The 17,089-nt window shown below is 36.4% G+C and overlaps 1 protein-coding gene across 4 annotated transcripts in view; it reads left to right on the top strand.

The window, feature by feature from the left end:
* Nucleotides 1-17,089, top strand: part of LOC117327885 (syntaxin-binding protein 5-like) — a 103,864-nt gene that overhangs the window by 21,261 nt on the left and 65,514 nt on the right. For all 4 annotated transcript variants that reach the window (XM_033885112.1, XM_033885114.1, XM_033885113.1 and 1 more), the window contains exons 3-5: nt 2,368-2,449; nt 2,787-2,887; nt 10,860-10,994. In XM_033885112.1, the coding sequence (XP_033741003.1) occupies nt 2,368-2,449; nt 2,787-2,887; nt 10,860-10,994 (318 nt within the window). The remainder of the gene's footprint in view (nt 1-2,367; nt 2,450-2,786; nt 2,888-10,859; nt 10,995-17,089) is intronic.

Here is a 17,089-nt window from a genome sequence, read left to right as displayed (position 1 = left end):
CGTCGCCATCTTGGATTTGGTCCGTAATGGTAGTCAGACTTGGGTCGATTTTGGATGAAAATATTTGCGTTATTATTGTTAATAAACGGTGTTTTTGTTTGTGCTTTTACTGATGTCAAATTGTCAGATTACTATTACTAATTGTATAAAAATGTGTGTATTAAAATAACAAAACCTTAATGATTTTCTTATTCGCGGCACAGTACAATCGTAGCACCTCAAATCGGGGGGTCATACATCCCTGTTTCATCCGTGTGTTCCTAATTTGACATACGATCTAAGGACTCGCCGACAATTACATCTAAAATCATTTATGTTTATCATAGAGACATTCTTATGTTCGCTTTGAAGTTTAAAATATTCCATATTATTTCCAATTACCAAAGCACAGAGATCGGAGAAACCGAGTTTATTTAGGTCGTTTCCTGTGGTATAAATTTATACGAACTTGACACTGGCAGTCACTGATAAAACAACACGAAATCCAATGTAATGTTTTTATTAACCAGTTCTAATCCTAACCTGAATAGGAATTATGAGCTAACGTCGGGCGTCTGTCCTTTTACTGCTCGCTACTGATTTTTAACTCACCTGTGTATAGGTGTCGTCACATTTCCCCGTGGCGAACCCCTCACTTTGGATTCGCCACATACAGTAAGCGGTGATATCAATCGATCTGTAGCAATATCAGACCCAGGTAAAAACCTATTGTTTTGGTTTTTGCTTCGAAGATTTTACATCCCAGACGTAAAAGTTTAATTGTCTAGTCGCTTAATTATGCTTTTAAAACCCCATTACGTTTTGCCTGCTGCTGACTCTAAAAATAACATTTAATTTTACCCACAATTCTTAGTCGACTTCCTGATGGGGAAAAACCACATGAGGCAGAATCAACAACAACACAGTTCTGAACATAACAAAACCCCGACATAACATTACCGTTTAAGGTAATATTTAACTGTTTTTTGACATTTGAACCATCAAAATTACACTATTTGTTGATAAATGTCTAAAACTTAAAGAAATACGCGATGACTTTCGTGAAAATCGGAGCATTTCTATTTTTTGTCCCGATTGTTCTATTCGAATAACCGAAAAATACGACTTTTCCAACCCAATTAAACGAATTTTTTTAACATGATTTAAGAGAAAATGGTTTTGGTTTTTGAAATTTTACCCAATTAAACGAAATACCCGATTAAGCGTTACCCGATTAAGTGGAATGCACTGTATATGATATAGAAATAATTTTCTGCTCTATGTGGGAATGTGAAAATGTTGCTGTTATGTATAGGAATGTGAAGATGTTGCTGCTGGAACTGATATAAATGCTATGATGAAGCTGACATGCATGCAACTTTGAAGTGAGTTTGCAACTTTGAGCAGAACACTAGTGAGAATTTACCAGATTATTGTCACTGTGACAATGTTTATCCCTAACATATCATACAACTAGGCATGGCATCCATGGCAAGTCAGGAGATGTATAACACTGACAATTCACAGTGGCTGGACAAAGATGGATGGATGCAGAGGCAAGGCAATTTGAATCATTGCTTTGAAAATTCAAAATCAATACATTGATCCTCTGAAAGGCAAGATGAATGTCAGTACCCTCGGAGAGGCAGTATGAATGTTGAGGTTTTCATCAGCACAAAAAGTTACCAAGTCTTTACTGTTTCTGACGGTATACAAAATACAAATTACATTGATGAACACCAATGTGCCACACTGTGGGTCTGTTTTGTTAGTTGTTGATATATTTCAAGGTTGTGAAAATAGCTTTACATTATTTCACGATCTAGCTAAGACAGTATTTGTGTCACATAATATAAGCTCGATGTCCCTTTTTCCTTTAATGGAATGTGGAGACGACTTCTCCAAAATATATTCCTTGATATCATGTCATTAAGGATTTTGTTATTGTGCTATACAAAATACCACTTAATCTTTGTGTACTGGAACCACCAGACAAAATACAAACACACAAAAAAACAGTAAAACTGTTACTTTTTTTTTATTGATAGATAGCCACTTCTGTTGATAATTACTGAAAGGTTGATTCTTATTAGCTCACCGGTCAAGTTCACTTAAATATCTAGTATTTGTGCATCAAATAAATCAATTTGCCATTGAGAATTTTAGAATAAGCACTTTGAAATGGCTGCCATCGTCGAGCTAATCAGTCATTAAGATTGCACTTGTGGAGAGTTCTGATATAAGAATAGGTGAGCGATGCAGGCCTTCTTGGCCTCTTGCATCATATTGCAGGTAATGTATTATAGTAATTTCTGCTGAATAAAATGTAATGTGTTTACAATTGTATTTAAATGTGGGGAGAGATTTGTCCTTGACCTAAGAAATCAGATTAGGGCGACCAGGTGTGGACATCCATTGTAGCCAGGATGGAGATATAGCCATTACACAGATACTCTTCCTTGTCAATGAGGTAAGTCTTCAGGTGTGATCATATTAATGCACACCTCAAATTATTACATTCAATGCCAGGTAAGACTTGTTATGGTTATGTATATAGCTCAAGGTCATAGTGGTATTAGCATAAAGTCATACAGGTATGTTGTAAACCACAAGGTCATTCATGTATATATATATATCCACCAAAACACAGGTGTTGCCTATTATTAGATCATATTCATAAACAATCTTGTGATATTTAAGTTTGGGCTTGTTAATTGAGAAAACCACTATATTGTTATATTGGATTATCTAAAGAGAAGATTTGTAACAAAACCATAACTAATTTGCTATTTTGACTATATTTACAGGGTGCACTTGTCACAGTATGCAATGATGATAGCTTGCACTTATGGAATTTCCGTCAGAAGCGACCAGAAATTGTGCATACCCTTAAATTTCAGAGAGAGAGGTGAGTAGTAGATTTTTCTTCTCTGAATCTTTCTTAAGTTACTTGTAAAGTTGTATAAATCAAAACTGTATGATTATGAAGATATTATGTTATGGAAAGTTCGCCTATACTGATAGAACTACTGAGCTCAATATAGGTCCTGGAACCCAAGGTGATCACACTGACAAATCAGAGTCTTGATCAGTGGTTACGAAGGCACATATTTCAGATGTAGGACATCATGCAGTGTATCTGGCTGAAATCACAGCTCGTATCCTGGTAGGAGGCATTAAGCTTCAAACTATACTGAACGTATATAGATCCAGGGAAAAGATAGTTTATGAGAGGAGTTTTGGTCATGATAGCTTATAGTGTGTTAATATAACACGTAGCAAAATCATTAGTCGTGGTATGAAAAGCTAAGTCTATCGATATTTTCCATTCCTTTTTATACCTGATTACCCACAATCAAGTGAATAGGCCTAGGGGTCCATTGTACTCCCATCCACTCCACACTGTCACAATGCACCTACTACACCACACAATCTACTATTGATTTTAAAAATACTTATATTTGAATTAGAAAATCCTGATGATGTGGGATAGGAAAGGTCAAAGGTCACTGCTTCAGTGTATAGATAGTACATACAGGATAGGCACATGGTTCATGAAAGTATATTGATGATTTTGTGACAGAAACAAATTCTGGCCCTCTAGTCCTGAGTCATATTATTCAATCATAAGAAGATAAAACTATTACGATGGCCACCATGGCAGCCATCTTGAAAAACTTCTTCCTGCTGTATCGGTGTGTGACAATTGATCAACTGGCCACTTTATTGTTTATACAGGTGTACAGACTTTCATGTCCACGCTATACTGTTGGCTTTGATGTATAAAATCAAATGAATTTATTGTTGTTGTTTGTTATTGATTTTACTTGATATCAGAGGGAAATAGCAAAAGGACAAAGCTCTGATATCTACACCAGTAATGACTTCACATTGTCAGTCTCTGGTCCAAACATTTCATCCTAAGTATTACACAAATACTATTGTTGTTATTGTTCTTTTATATGGAAAATGTTCAATTGTAAAAGTACCCTATGCTTTGTATAACAGTGTACTTGTGAAATGTTAGTATCAAAAATTAGGATTACTGCATTTTTGTACAATAAATCATGTTATTTTGACATGTAATGTTTTGTCAAATTTCATTAGATTGGTTTAAAAGAATCATGATTTAAGAGACTATATCGTGATCATAATTGATTACAGGCAGAATTATGTCTGTTGTTACTCTATTTAGCACAAGGTCAATCTCAACTCAGTCAGTTGACCAATCAAGTCAATTATTTTAGTTTGTACTTTTGACTTATCCAAGGCAACATGTACCTATTGATTCTTTTTATTTTGGGTTCACTTCATCACTTGAATCTTTGCCTGTAATGTAGGTGGGATTATTCCACCTTTCAACTTTGCAGTCTGGCAATGGAGGCACTGCAGATCCCACCTGGCTGAAATGTAGTGTCCCGAGTTTCTAAAATATAAATTTATTTCATCACTACCTACAGTTCATAAATCCTGTTTCTGGTAGAAACAAATATGTTTAAGTTGCATTAGAAGCATAATTAGGTAGCATTAATAAGAAGAATCTAAGACAATTTCACATGTTACTGGTTTCACAGATTATTAGCAAAAGAACAATTCAAATATTACTTAGTGGCTGGGTATATAAAGGGGAGATAATTACAAAATACAGCAATCAAACAGACCTTGACACTGTTGATGAGGAATTGTGCATACACATGGGGTTATTAGTCCCCTACCGCTGAAACTGGGGAGACTACAGGCTTCCTCCCCAGTCGTGTTGTATGTATGTAAATAACCCCAAAGTTTGTCAGCGCTCTTTCGGCTTCATTTCTTCAAGGATTTCGATCAAGCATCACACAGTGATAAAGGACAATAATTTCTCGGACAAGTTCAAGTTTCAACATTTCTGGGTCATAGTCACGGTTACTCTTTTTAGCGGGGGCTGGTAATACTATATGCTTGTCATCTAGACCATGATGGACTCGGGGGATTAAAGTTATTATTGGTTTGAATTCTCTGTCAGCTGGGTCATATAGCTATCATCCAGTATTATTAGTATTGTCACAAGTACAGAAGATTCATTACCTAGACCATGCAGGCATTTATTACCAATTTGTCAAATGGCTTGATGTATAGTGTCTAAATTATCGTGAATTCCAGTCAACATACAGAATACTTAATATGTATAGTTTACATGTAGAATTACCTATATTTGTTAACGTATAAATTTGATACTTGCAAAGGAATGAAAAAAAATCACCTATACTGTGGTAATGTGTGCAGTGATGGATGTCTTCTGTCAACACACTGATTTGTGATCAATCAGAGCCCTTTACACCCACCAGTCTATCCAGACTGTCCCACTTAGGTGGCTGCTGATGACCAAACAACATGCAATCCTGTTATCCATGGTCCCAACCTCAAATATCAGCTACCTACTGACTAGATAAATATCTGACAAAAGTTTTGATCCTTAATTTAAACATAATGATGAATACATCTGTTCTTTAAATCCTAAAGAAGACAGAGCTAGTAGCTGATTATTACCATGATCCCCTTTAAGTTTAGTACAAATTGGCAGTTTTATATTTGGATAATGAATTGATTTATTCAAATAATAAAAGTTACAATGAAAAGAAAAGCTTAATCTTTCCATTTAAGATTAATGATTCAGTAATCCCACGTTAAAGCAATTTACAGAACTTTGTGTTAATGATAAAGCTGAAACTCTAGTATAAGTCCTTGATTGTAACGTAAAATGATTGATACATCTTACAACACAAACATTGAAAATATAAAATAGCTAGGTGGTGTAAATGTGGATATACAGGTCCTATGTGGGCGGCTATACCAACTTTATATCTAAATTTAATCGAATTGATCTTAAACTATTGCCTTAGATAAAATAAAGTTTCCAGTATTGATTGTGGATTGAGAGGAGTGTTGTACTACTACAGCATTGAAAGCTCCTCATCGTTCAGTGTGTTCCTCTATTTTCCACAAGTACATTAAATTCCATTCGCATGAAGTATGCATTAGTTGTAATATGTTTATGATGTAAATTCTGCATGTTTCTGACACGCTGGGGAATTACATCGCCCTAAATATAGACAGTGATGACAGTCGTGGGTCGTGTACAAATTGAATTATACCCAAGTACATATACAGTATCTTAGACGGTAAAGGTTTTCATTATCCCATGGTTTGTTTCTCTTGTGTTAGTGAAAAGGCAGGATTCTATTCAATCAGCTTTCCCTGAATGTGTCAATGTATCCATAGGTAATTTTGTAATAGGTGACATTTAATATTGCATAGAGGATTTATAGCCGTCGTAAAAAGATTCCAAATATTCTATTTCAGGATTTATTAAGAAATGATTATTTTAGAACTTGTAAATAATATCATCAACTTAAACACAATGAATTGGCTCACCCAATAGACAATATAAAAATGATTATTTCTATTTATGGCAAGTTTTATGAACTCGTATTAATCCCTATTGTTGTCTTGACTTGAATGCACCGGAGTCATAATAACGTGGTAAGAATCTAAGAGTATCCACCTTTTATATTTTAGAATAATTACGAAATAATATTTGTGTTAGTAACTATTTTTGGCCTTGGAAGTATGCAGTGGGTGTTAATTTTGGAAGAAACCAGAGTACCCAGAGAAAACCTTGATACACTGTCACCTTGGTGATATGTGTTCAAATGCAAGCAATGAAAAACGATGAAATTCATCAACCGGAAATAATTGTTCCTTGGTTCCAAGAGAAGATAATTCATCACTCCCAAACAATTGTTCTTGGTTCCAAGAGAAGATAATTCATCACTCCCAAACAATTGTTCCTTGGTTCCAAGAGAAGATAATTCATCACCCAAAAATAATCGCCCCTTAACACCAAAAGATCATTCATCACCCCAAAATAATCACCTACTTTGTAGCAAGAGAAGATAACTGTCACCCAAAATAATCATCCTATTTGTTCCAAATTAAGAAAATGTATCACCTCAAAACAGAGACAGAAAGGCTGCTGCAGAAAGTAGAACAATGCTGTATTTTTGGGGAATAAAAGTAAGGGTAAAACTACTGAAGGATATTGGAAAAAATGTAGTGGTATTGGCTGGATCAAGGAAAGTTGACAATGGAAAATTCAGTTTAACAGGGGTCAAACATGATTTGAGACCTCAGCATGGATGGGATGTTTGGCTCAATCATTGCAGACTGTAAAGAAACTGTTTATTTATCAAAGTTCCCAGTTGAAATGCTGCTGTTGACAAATTATTACAAAATTTCATAATGTTTTGTTTTAATATCTGAAAAAGTGTGTTTGTATTTCAACAATGGAAGGCAACTGAAATAGCATACTATACATGTAGAGAAAATGTCTCTAGGAATGATCTTTCATTAGTATTTAGTGCAGAGCTTCGATGTCTGTGCTTCTACTTCTGAGACAGGTATTAAACTGAATCTATAGATAAGTTCATAAAGGTCAATAGGGATTGGAATATTTCAATAGTACTGCATCAGGGTGGATGGGGATTGTGTCATTAAACTGGCTACGGTCAAATTAGGAATATAAACAAAGGTTTGATAAAGGTAAAGCACCAGATATACTACCTCAAGTTAGGATAAATGATTATTTCTAAAACAAATGTCTACAATAGCTACAGTTTTTGCGTTATCCTGGTAAATTTTATTCGAAGTATCAATGACAGAATAAAAAAAGCGCTGGTGCTGTAATGTAGAAATGGTGCCGGTGAGTGATTATTTGTGCTGCTTAGTTATGCTTACAGATCAAGCATTTTAATTGATTTATCTGGGTGGTTCCCCCAGGAGATGAGGTTGACCTTGCCCGCTTGTAAATAGCCAAGACAGCAGGATAAATATGTCAATCCAAAATCAATACCAGCATCACCAGTACCAGTGTGGAGAAGGCCATTCCACTGGATGTGTTTACCATCCACTGGTCAACATGGTGTCACTGCTGGGGGATAGAGACAAGGCAAGATAGAGGGGAGCGATGAATACAACAAAAAACAGGGGGAGGGGGGTGGGGGGGGGGGGGGTTACATCAATAAGGAAATGGGAAATTGGGGGGGGGGGGGGGGTGGTTACATCAATAAGGAAAGGGGGTAATGGGAAATACTTTATAGATAGGGAGGTGTTTTAATAATGGCTAGGGGATGGGCAATACTTTATAGATAGGGAGGTGTTTTAATAATGGCTAGGGGATGGGCAATACTTTATAGATAGGGAGGTGTTTTAATAATGGCTAGGGGATGGGCAATACTTTATAGATAGGGAGGTGTTTTAATAATGGCTAGAGGATGGTCAATACTTTATAGATAGGGAGGTGTTTTAATAATGGCTTGGGGATGGGCAGTACTTTATAGATAGGGAGGTGTTTTGATAATGGCTAGGGGATGGGCAATACTTTATAGATAGGGAGGTGTTTTGATAATGGCTAGGGGATGGGCAATACTTTATAGATAGGGAGGTGTTTTAATAATGGCTAGAGGATGGTCAATACTTTATAGATAGGGAGGTGTTTTGATAATGGCTTGGGGATGGGCTATTAGTTATAGAATCGGGCAAAAGAGATAGGTGAAATGTTGTAGAGATAGGAGACAGGCTTAAGAGATATGAAAGGGCTGTTGGGTCATAGTGATAGAAGGGCAATACAGATAAATGAAATGCTGAAGAGATAAGAGGGGCTGTAGTGATAAGGGATGGAGGGGCTGTAGAGATAAGGGATGTGCCATGGAATTAGAGGAGGAGCTATAGTGATAGAAAGGGCAATAGAGAAAGGTGAAATGCTGCAGAGATATAGGAGCTATAGATATAAGGGAGGTTTGAGAGGCTATACAAATAGGGGACTGTCTAAAGTGATAGAAAGGGCAACAGAGATCGGTGAAATGCTGCAGAGATAGAAGAGAGGTTTTAGAAAAGGGCAACAGAGATAGGTGAAATGTTGTAGAGATAGGAGAGGGGCTATAGATATAAGGGAGGTTTGAGAGGCTATACAAATAGGGGACTACCTATTGTGATAAGAAAAGGGCAACAGAGAAAGGTGAACTGCTGCAGAGATAGAAGAGAGGTTTTAGAGATAAAGCAGGTTTTAGGGCTTGACAGATAGGGGTCAGTTATAGTGATAAGGGAGGTTTTAAGAGCTCTACAAATAGAGGGCAGGCTATAGTGATAAGAAAGGGGTAACAGAGAGATAGGTGAAATGCTCAAGAGATAGCTAGGAGAGGTAAAAAAAAATAGGAGAGGTAGTTAAGTGATGGGGAGGGGCTGCAGAGATACGGGAGGGACTGTAGAGATAGTGGAAAGGCTGGGGGCTGTACGGATATGAAAGGGCCGTAAAGATGAGGGACATGCTCTAGGGAAATGGGAGGGGTATAGAAATAGGGGGGGGGGGGGGGGGTAGTAAAGATGAGGAAAGTTCTATAGAGTTTGAGGAGGGGCTACAGAGATTGAGGAGGGACGACATGCAGAGGAGATTGGGAACTTATGTGGACAGGGCAGGGTATAGATATAGGAGAGAATGAAAGAAAGAATAAATAAAATAAGATGAAGATAGGAATAACAGAAATGAAATAATATACAAGGGCAATGAAGGAGATGTAAAATTAGTTATAAGGGATGAATGAAGTAATAAGTAAGCTATACTAGAGATGTATTAAGGGGATGGAAAATAAAGCTCGGATATATTATGGCTACACATATATTAGGTAGGTGGTAAATGAAGAGGAGGGTAGCAATATGTATTTGAAGGAAATGTACAGAAATATGTTGCTTGGAAAGGAAAAAAGATATTATAATCAGGGGTTAATACACAGAGCTTTGAGAATATAAGCCAAAAAAAAGCATACAGGATGATTGGAAGGTTTAATTTAGAGCTTGGAAAATGTTGTTAGAGCAGTATTACTAAAAAAGGGAGATAACTCTTAATTACTCCGACTCTGATCATGAGTTCCACTTTATGTATTGGAATCTGTTTTGAAGAATATAATCTTTCAGTCTCCTTTCCATCAATAAAGCAATTTTATTAGAGTATTATTGATCATGTTGATAGAGATAAAACAATCCAATTGAACACAAAGCACTATCTGATTAATGTCTTCATATCGAGGCCTTCACTGCAGTGTCATATGGGACGTCTGATAGCTCAGAAACATAAATGGTCTGGGGAACTTGACAAGGTAAAGCTTGTGATGGTGATGCTGGTCCCAGGAGGCACGGGGGTTGACAATGCAGCTATGTCTGTGTTTAGGGGTGGAGGACTGGCAGATGATAGTGATCTGTGTAGCACACTGAAGTCGTCCTGTTGTTTTAGATATCCTTGGTATCTATAATTCAGGAAATGAAATGCTGTGTGGTGTGGAGATTGGTGTCTGTTAGTGGTGAGCTTTTCCCTCCAGAACAATCACATGTCTACATCTGATAACCTTTATCTTTACAAGCTGATATATTTGAAAGATTAAAAAAAAAAAAACAGATGCAGCATATTTCTTTACTTGCAGTGTTGCTGTAAATAATTCAGATAAATGTATCACTCATTTTGTTGTTAGGAATTATTCTTTATTCAATAAGCTTACATTTATTCCAATTCTTCTAGCCTCAACACTGTCAAAAAGCAATACAAGCATGAGCATTTTGGGTAGATTCATTGCCAAGAACCTGATTTCAATGTAATGTCCAAAACAACATGAAAATGATGATATGTGCATGCACACAGATGAGACATCAACTCTCAAAACCATCAAACTCTAATCAGAAATTTTACTGTAGCAATAAAACCAGACATTTAACAAACAAAACCTTTTACCCGTTGTCACAAATCAAGCTGTTTTAAATTTTTAATTCATGTAATTTTAAAATTTTGTGTGTTCCAGGATCACCTACTGCCACCTGCCATTCCAGAGCAAATGGCTGTACATTGGGACGGAAAGAGGCAATGTACACATCGCCAACATCGAGTCCTTCGTCCTATCAGGCTATGTCATCAATTGGAACAAGGCTATTGAACTGTACGTAACTACTTAACTCATTCTACTTGTAAAGAACTGCTTAATACATTTAAATAATACATGTCTTGTATAGATTGATCTTGTAAACTGCCAGCTGTTGGCCATTGAACCAATTTATTGATAATTATTAAATATCAAATTTTCAAATGCAAAAAAAAAATGTGAATGATAAGTGTTGCATGCATTTTTACAAATTTCACACAAAACAAGCAAAACAATCTTGAAGGCACCAAATTAGGGAAGTTGTCAAATCTTTGATTTCAAAAATTCCGCACTAATGAAATTGGCACTGAGGATTGTTCATGTCCGGATGGAAATTTTTAATGCTGAATAGACTATACAAAAGACAAGATATTAGCACCTCTTCAAAACGAATTAGGAGTTAGATAGAGTAGAGCCATCATAGAGCTGGTTTGTCTTTCTAGGACTCGTAATAAGGGCCTAAAGTGACCATAGGAACATACCAAAAAACTTCAAATAGGTCAAAAGAAATTTAAAAATCTGGTTCAGGAGTTGCAAAAGACCCATGATTTAAATAAATTTCATAATTTTCAAAATTTTATTTCAAAAGAATGTTAAATACTTTGGATATTGTGAACCATGTCACTATTCAAATAAGATGAGCAGGTCACAATGAACCTCAGGGACTAAAACTTTCACCAGCAGTGTCTACAACCTGCAGTCTCCATAGATTGTACAAGGCACACAAGGTATTAGCACCTTTTATAAAAAATTTTAATTAAAATTTTGCGTTGTAATCAAACTCCATAAATGATAATACAAGGGTTGATTGATTAAGTTGTGAGCTTCATATTGAAGGATTTGAATTTGAAATTCAACATAAACCCCCTTCAGTATCTATACACTTTTGCCAGCGGTGTTAAAGGGCCTCAATGCCACTTTTATAGAACTCCTTTTCTTGGCTTTTGGGAAAGCCATCCACTGCATGTATGACGTCATCATCGGACTGAAAGTGGGTGCCTGAAATAGCTATTTTCCATTTTGGAAATAGATAAAAGTCTGATGGAGCGAGATCAGTGAATAAGGCGGATGCTCAATCAATTTAAAGCTGATGCTGTATATCAAAATTGTATTTGTGAGCCTCCTGGTGAAGCTGTATATCAAAGTTGTATTTGTGAGCCTTCTAGTGAAGCTGTATATCAAAATTGTATTTGTGAGCCCTCTGGTGATGCTGTATATCAAAGTTGTATTTGTGAGCCCTCTGGTGATGCTGTATATCAAAATTGTATTTGTGAGCCTTCTGGTGATGCTGTATATCCAGGTTGTATTTGTGAGCCCTCTGGTGATGCTGTCTATCAAAATTGTATTTGTGAGCCTTCTGCTGAAGCTGTATATCAAAATTGTATTTGTGAGCCCTCTGGTGATGCTGTATATCAAAGTTGTATGTGTAAGCCTTCTGGTGAAGCTGTATAACAAAGTTGTATGTGTAAGCCTTCTGGTGAAGCTGTATATCAAAGATGTATGTGTGAGCCTTCTGGTGATGCTGTATATCAAAGTTGTATTTGTGAGCCTTCTGGTGATGCTGTATATCAAAGTTGTATTTGTGAGCCTTCTGGTGATGCTGTCTATCAAAGTTATATTTGTGAGCGTTCTGGTGATGCTGTATATCAAAGTTGTATTTGTGAGCCTTCTGGTGATGCTGTCTATCAAAGTTATATTGGTGAGCCATCTGGTGATGCTGTCTATCAAAGTTGTATTTGTGAGCCCTCTGGTGATGCTGTATATCAAAGTTGTATTTGTGAGCCCTCTGGTGATGCTGTATATCAAAGTTGTATTGGTGAGCCCTCTGGTGATGCTGTATATCAAAGTTGTATTTGTGAGCCCTCTGGTGATGCTGTATATCAAAGTTGTATTGGTGAGCCCTCTGGTGATGCTGTATATCAAAGATGTATGTGTGAGCCTTCTGGTGATGCTGTATATCAAAGTTGTATTTGTGAGCCCTCTGGTGATGCTGTATATCAAAGTTGTATTGGTGAGACATCTGGTGATGCTGTATATCAAAATTGTATTTGTGAGCCCTCTGGTGATGCTGTATATCAAAGTTGTATTCGTGAGCCCTCTGGTGATGCTGTATATCAAAGTTGTATTTGTGAGCCCTCTGGTGATGCTGTATATCAAAGTTGTATTTGTGAGCCTTCTGCTGATGCTGTACATCAAAGTTGTATTTGTGAGCCTTCTGCTGATGCTGTTTGTCCTTGTTGCACTAACTGTGTAGTCTGATTTGTATTCAACCAGATCAGTATCTTTGCTTTTTTTTACCCAGCTTTAAAGCTACTGTGAGTTTGATGAATGTCTCTAAATTGCCATTGAAAAAAATCTCGCTTAATTTAAGGATAACATTGTAAAGAGTTTTCTGGAAACCACAGAACTAATATGCAAAATACAACTCTATTGAGGATTGGAAAGCAAGCAAAATCAATAGGAAGCCAGAAAAAGAAGATTCTTCGGGTTTTAAAAAGTGAAAGTTCTGATTTGCATAGTGTATGGAGATTCTTGTCAAGGTTATATACAAGGTAGCTGTTTTTGGCTGTTGTTTGATGCATGCAAGCCTGTGTGTATGTAACTGATCTGTTATAAGCAAGTACATCATTGTCAACTTGGAAATCTCTGTGTGATATATAATGAAACAGTTCCTGAGAACTTGTTATGAATTACTGTTACCACCTTCCACCAGAGTGAACAAAGACATTGTGGTCCTTGTGTGACCACAAGAGACTTAATTACCGTTAGTTTACCACCAACATCTTGTTCAAGGGAAAGCTCTGTCACAATTCTGTCTCTATCAGAATTCATAACCGTCTCCAGACCCTGTGACTGACCTGATCACGCCTCACATACCCTGTTAGCAAGTCTGACAAAGCAACTTACCATGTTGATGGTTTAAGAGCTACGGAAACACTCTGCCACGCCATTCTGTCCAACCACATGATAGGCCACAACAGTTTTCATTAAGTTGATCAATTGTATTTTTATGCAGCTTCTCAGGAAAAATCAATCCTGACCATGTAAGTTGTAAACTGCCTTCAGTGATTTTCAAAAACCAAAGAACTTAGTTCGCTTGTTGGTTTTCTGGACTGTGATTTAATTAGATTGGAGTCGATGGTAAAACTTCATTGAAGTCAGGTATATCTGGTAGACAGTGTTCAGAAGCCTTAAAGGTCAACAGCCAGCAGAGTGTCAGGCATAAGTGATAATACATTACAGTGTAGTAAGTAGAGAGTCCTTGGTGCATAGTGTTGAGTAATAGTGGATTCAGAGTCCTTGGTGGACAGTTGGACGGTTCAGAGTCCTTGGTGGACAGTTGGACGGTTCAGAGTCCTTGGTGGACAGTTGGACGATTCAGAGTCCTTGGTGGACAGTTGGACAATTCAGAGTCCTTGGTGGACAGTTGGACAATTCAGAGTCATTGGTGGACAGTTTAGAGCATTGGACGATTCAGAGTCATTGGTGGACAGTTGGACGATTCAGAGTCATTGGTTGACAGTTGGACGATTCAGAGTCATTGGTGGACAGTTGGACAATTCAGAGTCATTGGTGGACAGTTGGACGATTCAGAGTCATTGGTGGACAGTTGGACGATTCAGAGTCATTGGTTGACAGTTGGACGGTTCAGAGTCATTGGTGGACAGTTGGACAATTCAGAGTCATTGGTGGACAGTTGGACGATTCAGAGTCATTGGTGGACAGTTTAGAGCATTGGACGATTCAGAGTCATTGGTGGACAGTTGGACGATTCAGAGTCATTGGTTGACAGTTTTCAGCATCAGGCGAATCAAAGTCATTGGTTGGCAGTTGAACAATTCAGAGTCCTTGGTGGACAGTTGAACGATTCAGAGTCATTGGTGGACAGTTGAACGATTCAGTGTCATTGGTGGACAGTTTTGAGCATCAGGCGATTCAGAGTCATTGGTGGACAGTTTTGAGCATCAGGCGATTCAGTCATAGGTGGACAGTTTTGAACATTAGGCGATTCAGAGTCATTGGTGAACAGTTTTGAACATTAGGCGATTCAGGGTCATTGGTGGACATTTTGAACATTAGGCGATTCAGAGTCATTGGTGGACAGTTTTGAACATTAGGCGATTCAGAGTCATTGGTGGACATTTTGAATATTACACGATTCCAGAGTCATTGGTGGACAGTTTAATAATGAGCATTGAACAATTCAGAGTCAGTCATTGGTGGACAGTTTTTAGGATTGAACGATTCAGAGCGGACAGTTTAAAGCAATGAACGATTCAGTACATGTTATTTTTAGGTAGTTTTGAACGTTAGTTGATTCAGTCTTGACAGTTTGGATCAATACTTGATTCAGAGTTTTTGGCATTTTTGACATTGAGCATGGGTCAATTCTAAATCATCAGTGGACAGTTTTGAGTCATTGGTGGAAAGTTTTGAGTCAATTCAGAGTCATTGGTAGACAGGTTGAGCATGCAGTATGTATTTAGTGTTCAATAATATTTTCTATTTAATTTGTAGCCAATATGTTGTGGATTAATGTCTGAAGACAAAGATTGATAACAAGACCTTACATTTTAAACAATGGTCACGAAAAGGGATATGTTATGTGTATGACTTATGTAATGACCAAGGTAAATTAATTGAAAACTATGAAGAATTTTGCGAAAAAGTTTCTTTTTCACCAATACTAACTCAGTTTTATGGCATCAGGAATACCATTCTGTCTAAATGGCCTTTTCTGAGAAATTATAATTCCACTATTATACTTCCACATTGTCAAAAGTACATTTATCACATCTTAACAAATAAACAACGAGGACTCTCGATATATAATCTTTTTATTAAAGATTTATCTACAAATGATAAATACAAAGTCAAATGGTCACTTGAACTTGATATACATCAAAATCAATACTGGTGGGAAAAGATTAACTTTATAATATTTAAGTTAACCTCGGACTCAACACTTCAATGGTTCCAATACCGAATTACTCACAGAATCATTAGCACAAACAAATACCTGCGTATGATAGGTGTAATTAACTCGCCTGTATGCTCATTTTGTAAAGCAAATATAGAATCAATAATCCACTTGTTTTGGGAATGTACTCTTGTTACAAAATTTTGGCAAGAATTCACCACATGGGTAGAAAACAAAACCGGGAAAACTCTGAGTTTGATTAATTCAGATGTTATCCTTGGGAAAACGGACAACGAAATAAACAACATAAACTTAATTATTGTTTTAGCAAAATTGCACATATACAAGCAAAAGTATAAAAATCATCTGCCTGCTCTATTTATATTCAAAATGGAACTGGAAAAACATTACAAAATTGAACAGTACATTCATAGGAAAAATATGACTGTCCAAAAATTTGAAAAACGATGGGTTGATTTGAAAGCACTTGTAACGTAACAAATCAAAAAAAGAAAAACTTGTTATTGTTACTTTTAGAACTCTATTACTGTTAAAGTATGAGTCTGTGCATGTAAGAAGTCTTTATGTATGTTTTTGTTTTTTGTTTTTTTGTATATCTACATGTATAAAAAGTTTTCTTCTGAACTAATATGGCAATATCCTTACCTGAGGTATACCACAAATAGCTATAGCAACACAATAAAAATATATATATATATATATATATATATAAAAGAGCATGTTCTATCAGCCACATTACACAATGAGATAATATGATATCGTGATGAACACTTTCATTTTATACGATTGCACGATTTAATGTATTGGGACGAAACTGCATCTGAGGTATACTTCATGTATTGATGAGCGAATTTTTTATTAAGCGTATGAAAAAGTGTAATTGTTGCGATTAAATATACACCAATATTAAAAAAAAAAAAAAAAAAAAAAAAAATGTCTGAAGACAAAGCTATCCCTTACAAAAATTTCTTTTTCTACCAACGGAAATTGACCTCATTGATTTTCCGTATGTAAAATTCAGTTGTTAACCACAGGTAATTGTGAACTGCATTGAGAGGACTATATTGTTGTGATTTAGTGGTATATAAGAGAACATCAAATTATTATTAAAAGGAAAAGCGCATTTGTCAAGGCATAAAATTATGACATGAACAATACAAGTTAAATCAAT

Source organism: Pecten maximus, chromosome 5 (assembly GCF_902652985.1).
Source record: "Pecten maximus chromosome 5, xPecMax1.1, whole genome shotgun sequence".
Taxonomy (NCBI): domain Eukaryota; kingdom Metazoa; phylum Mollusca; class Bivalvia; order Pectinida; family Pectinidae; genus Pecten; species Pecten maximus.
This window is presented reverse-complemented; position numbering and strand designations above follow the sequence as displayed.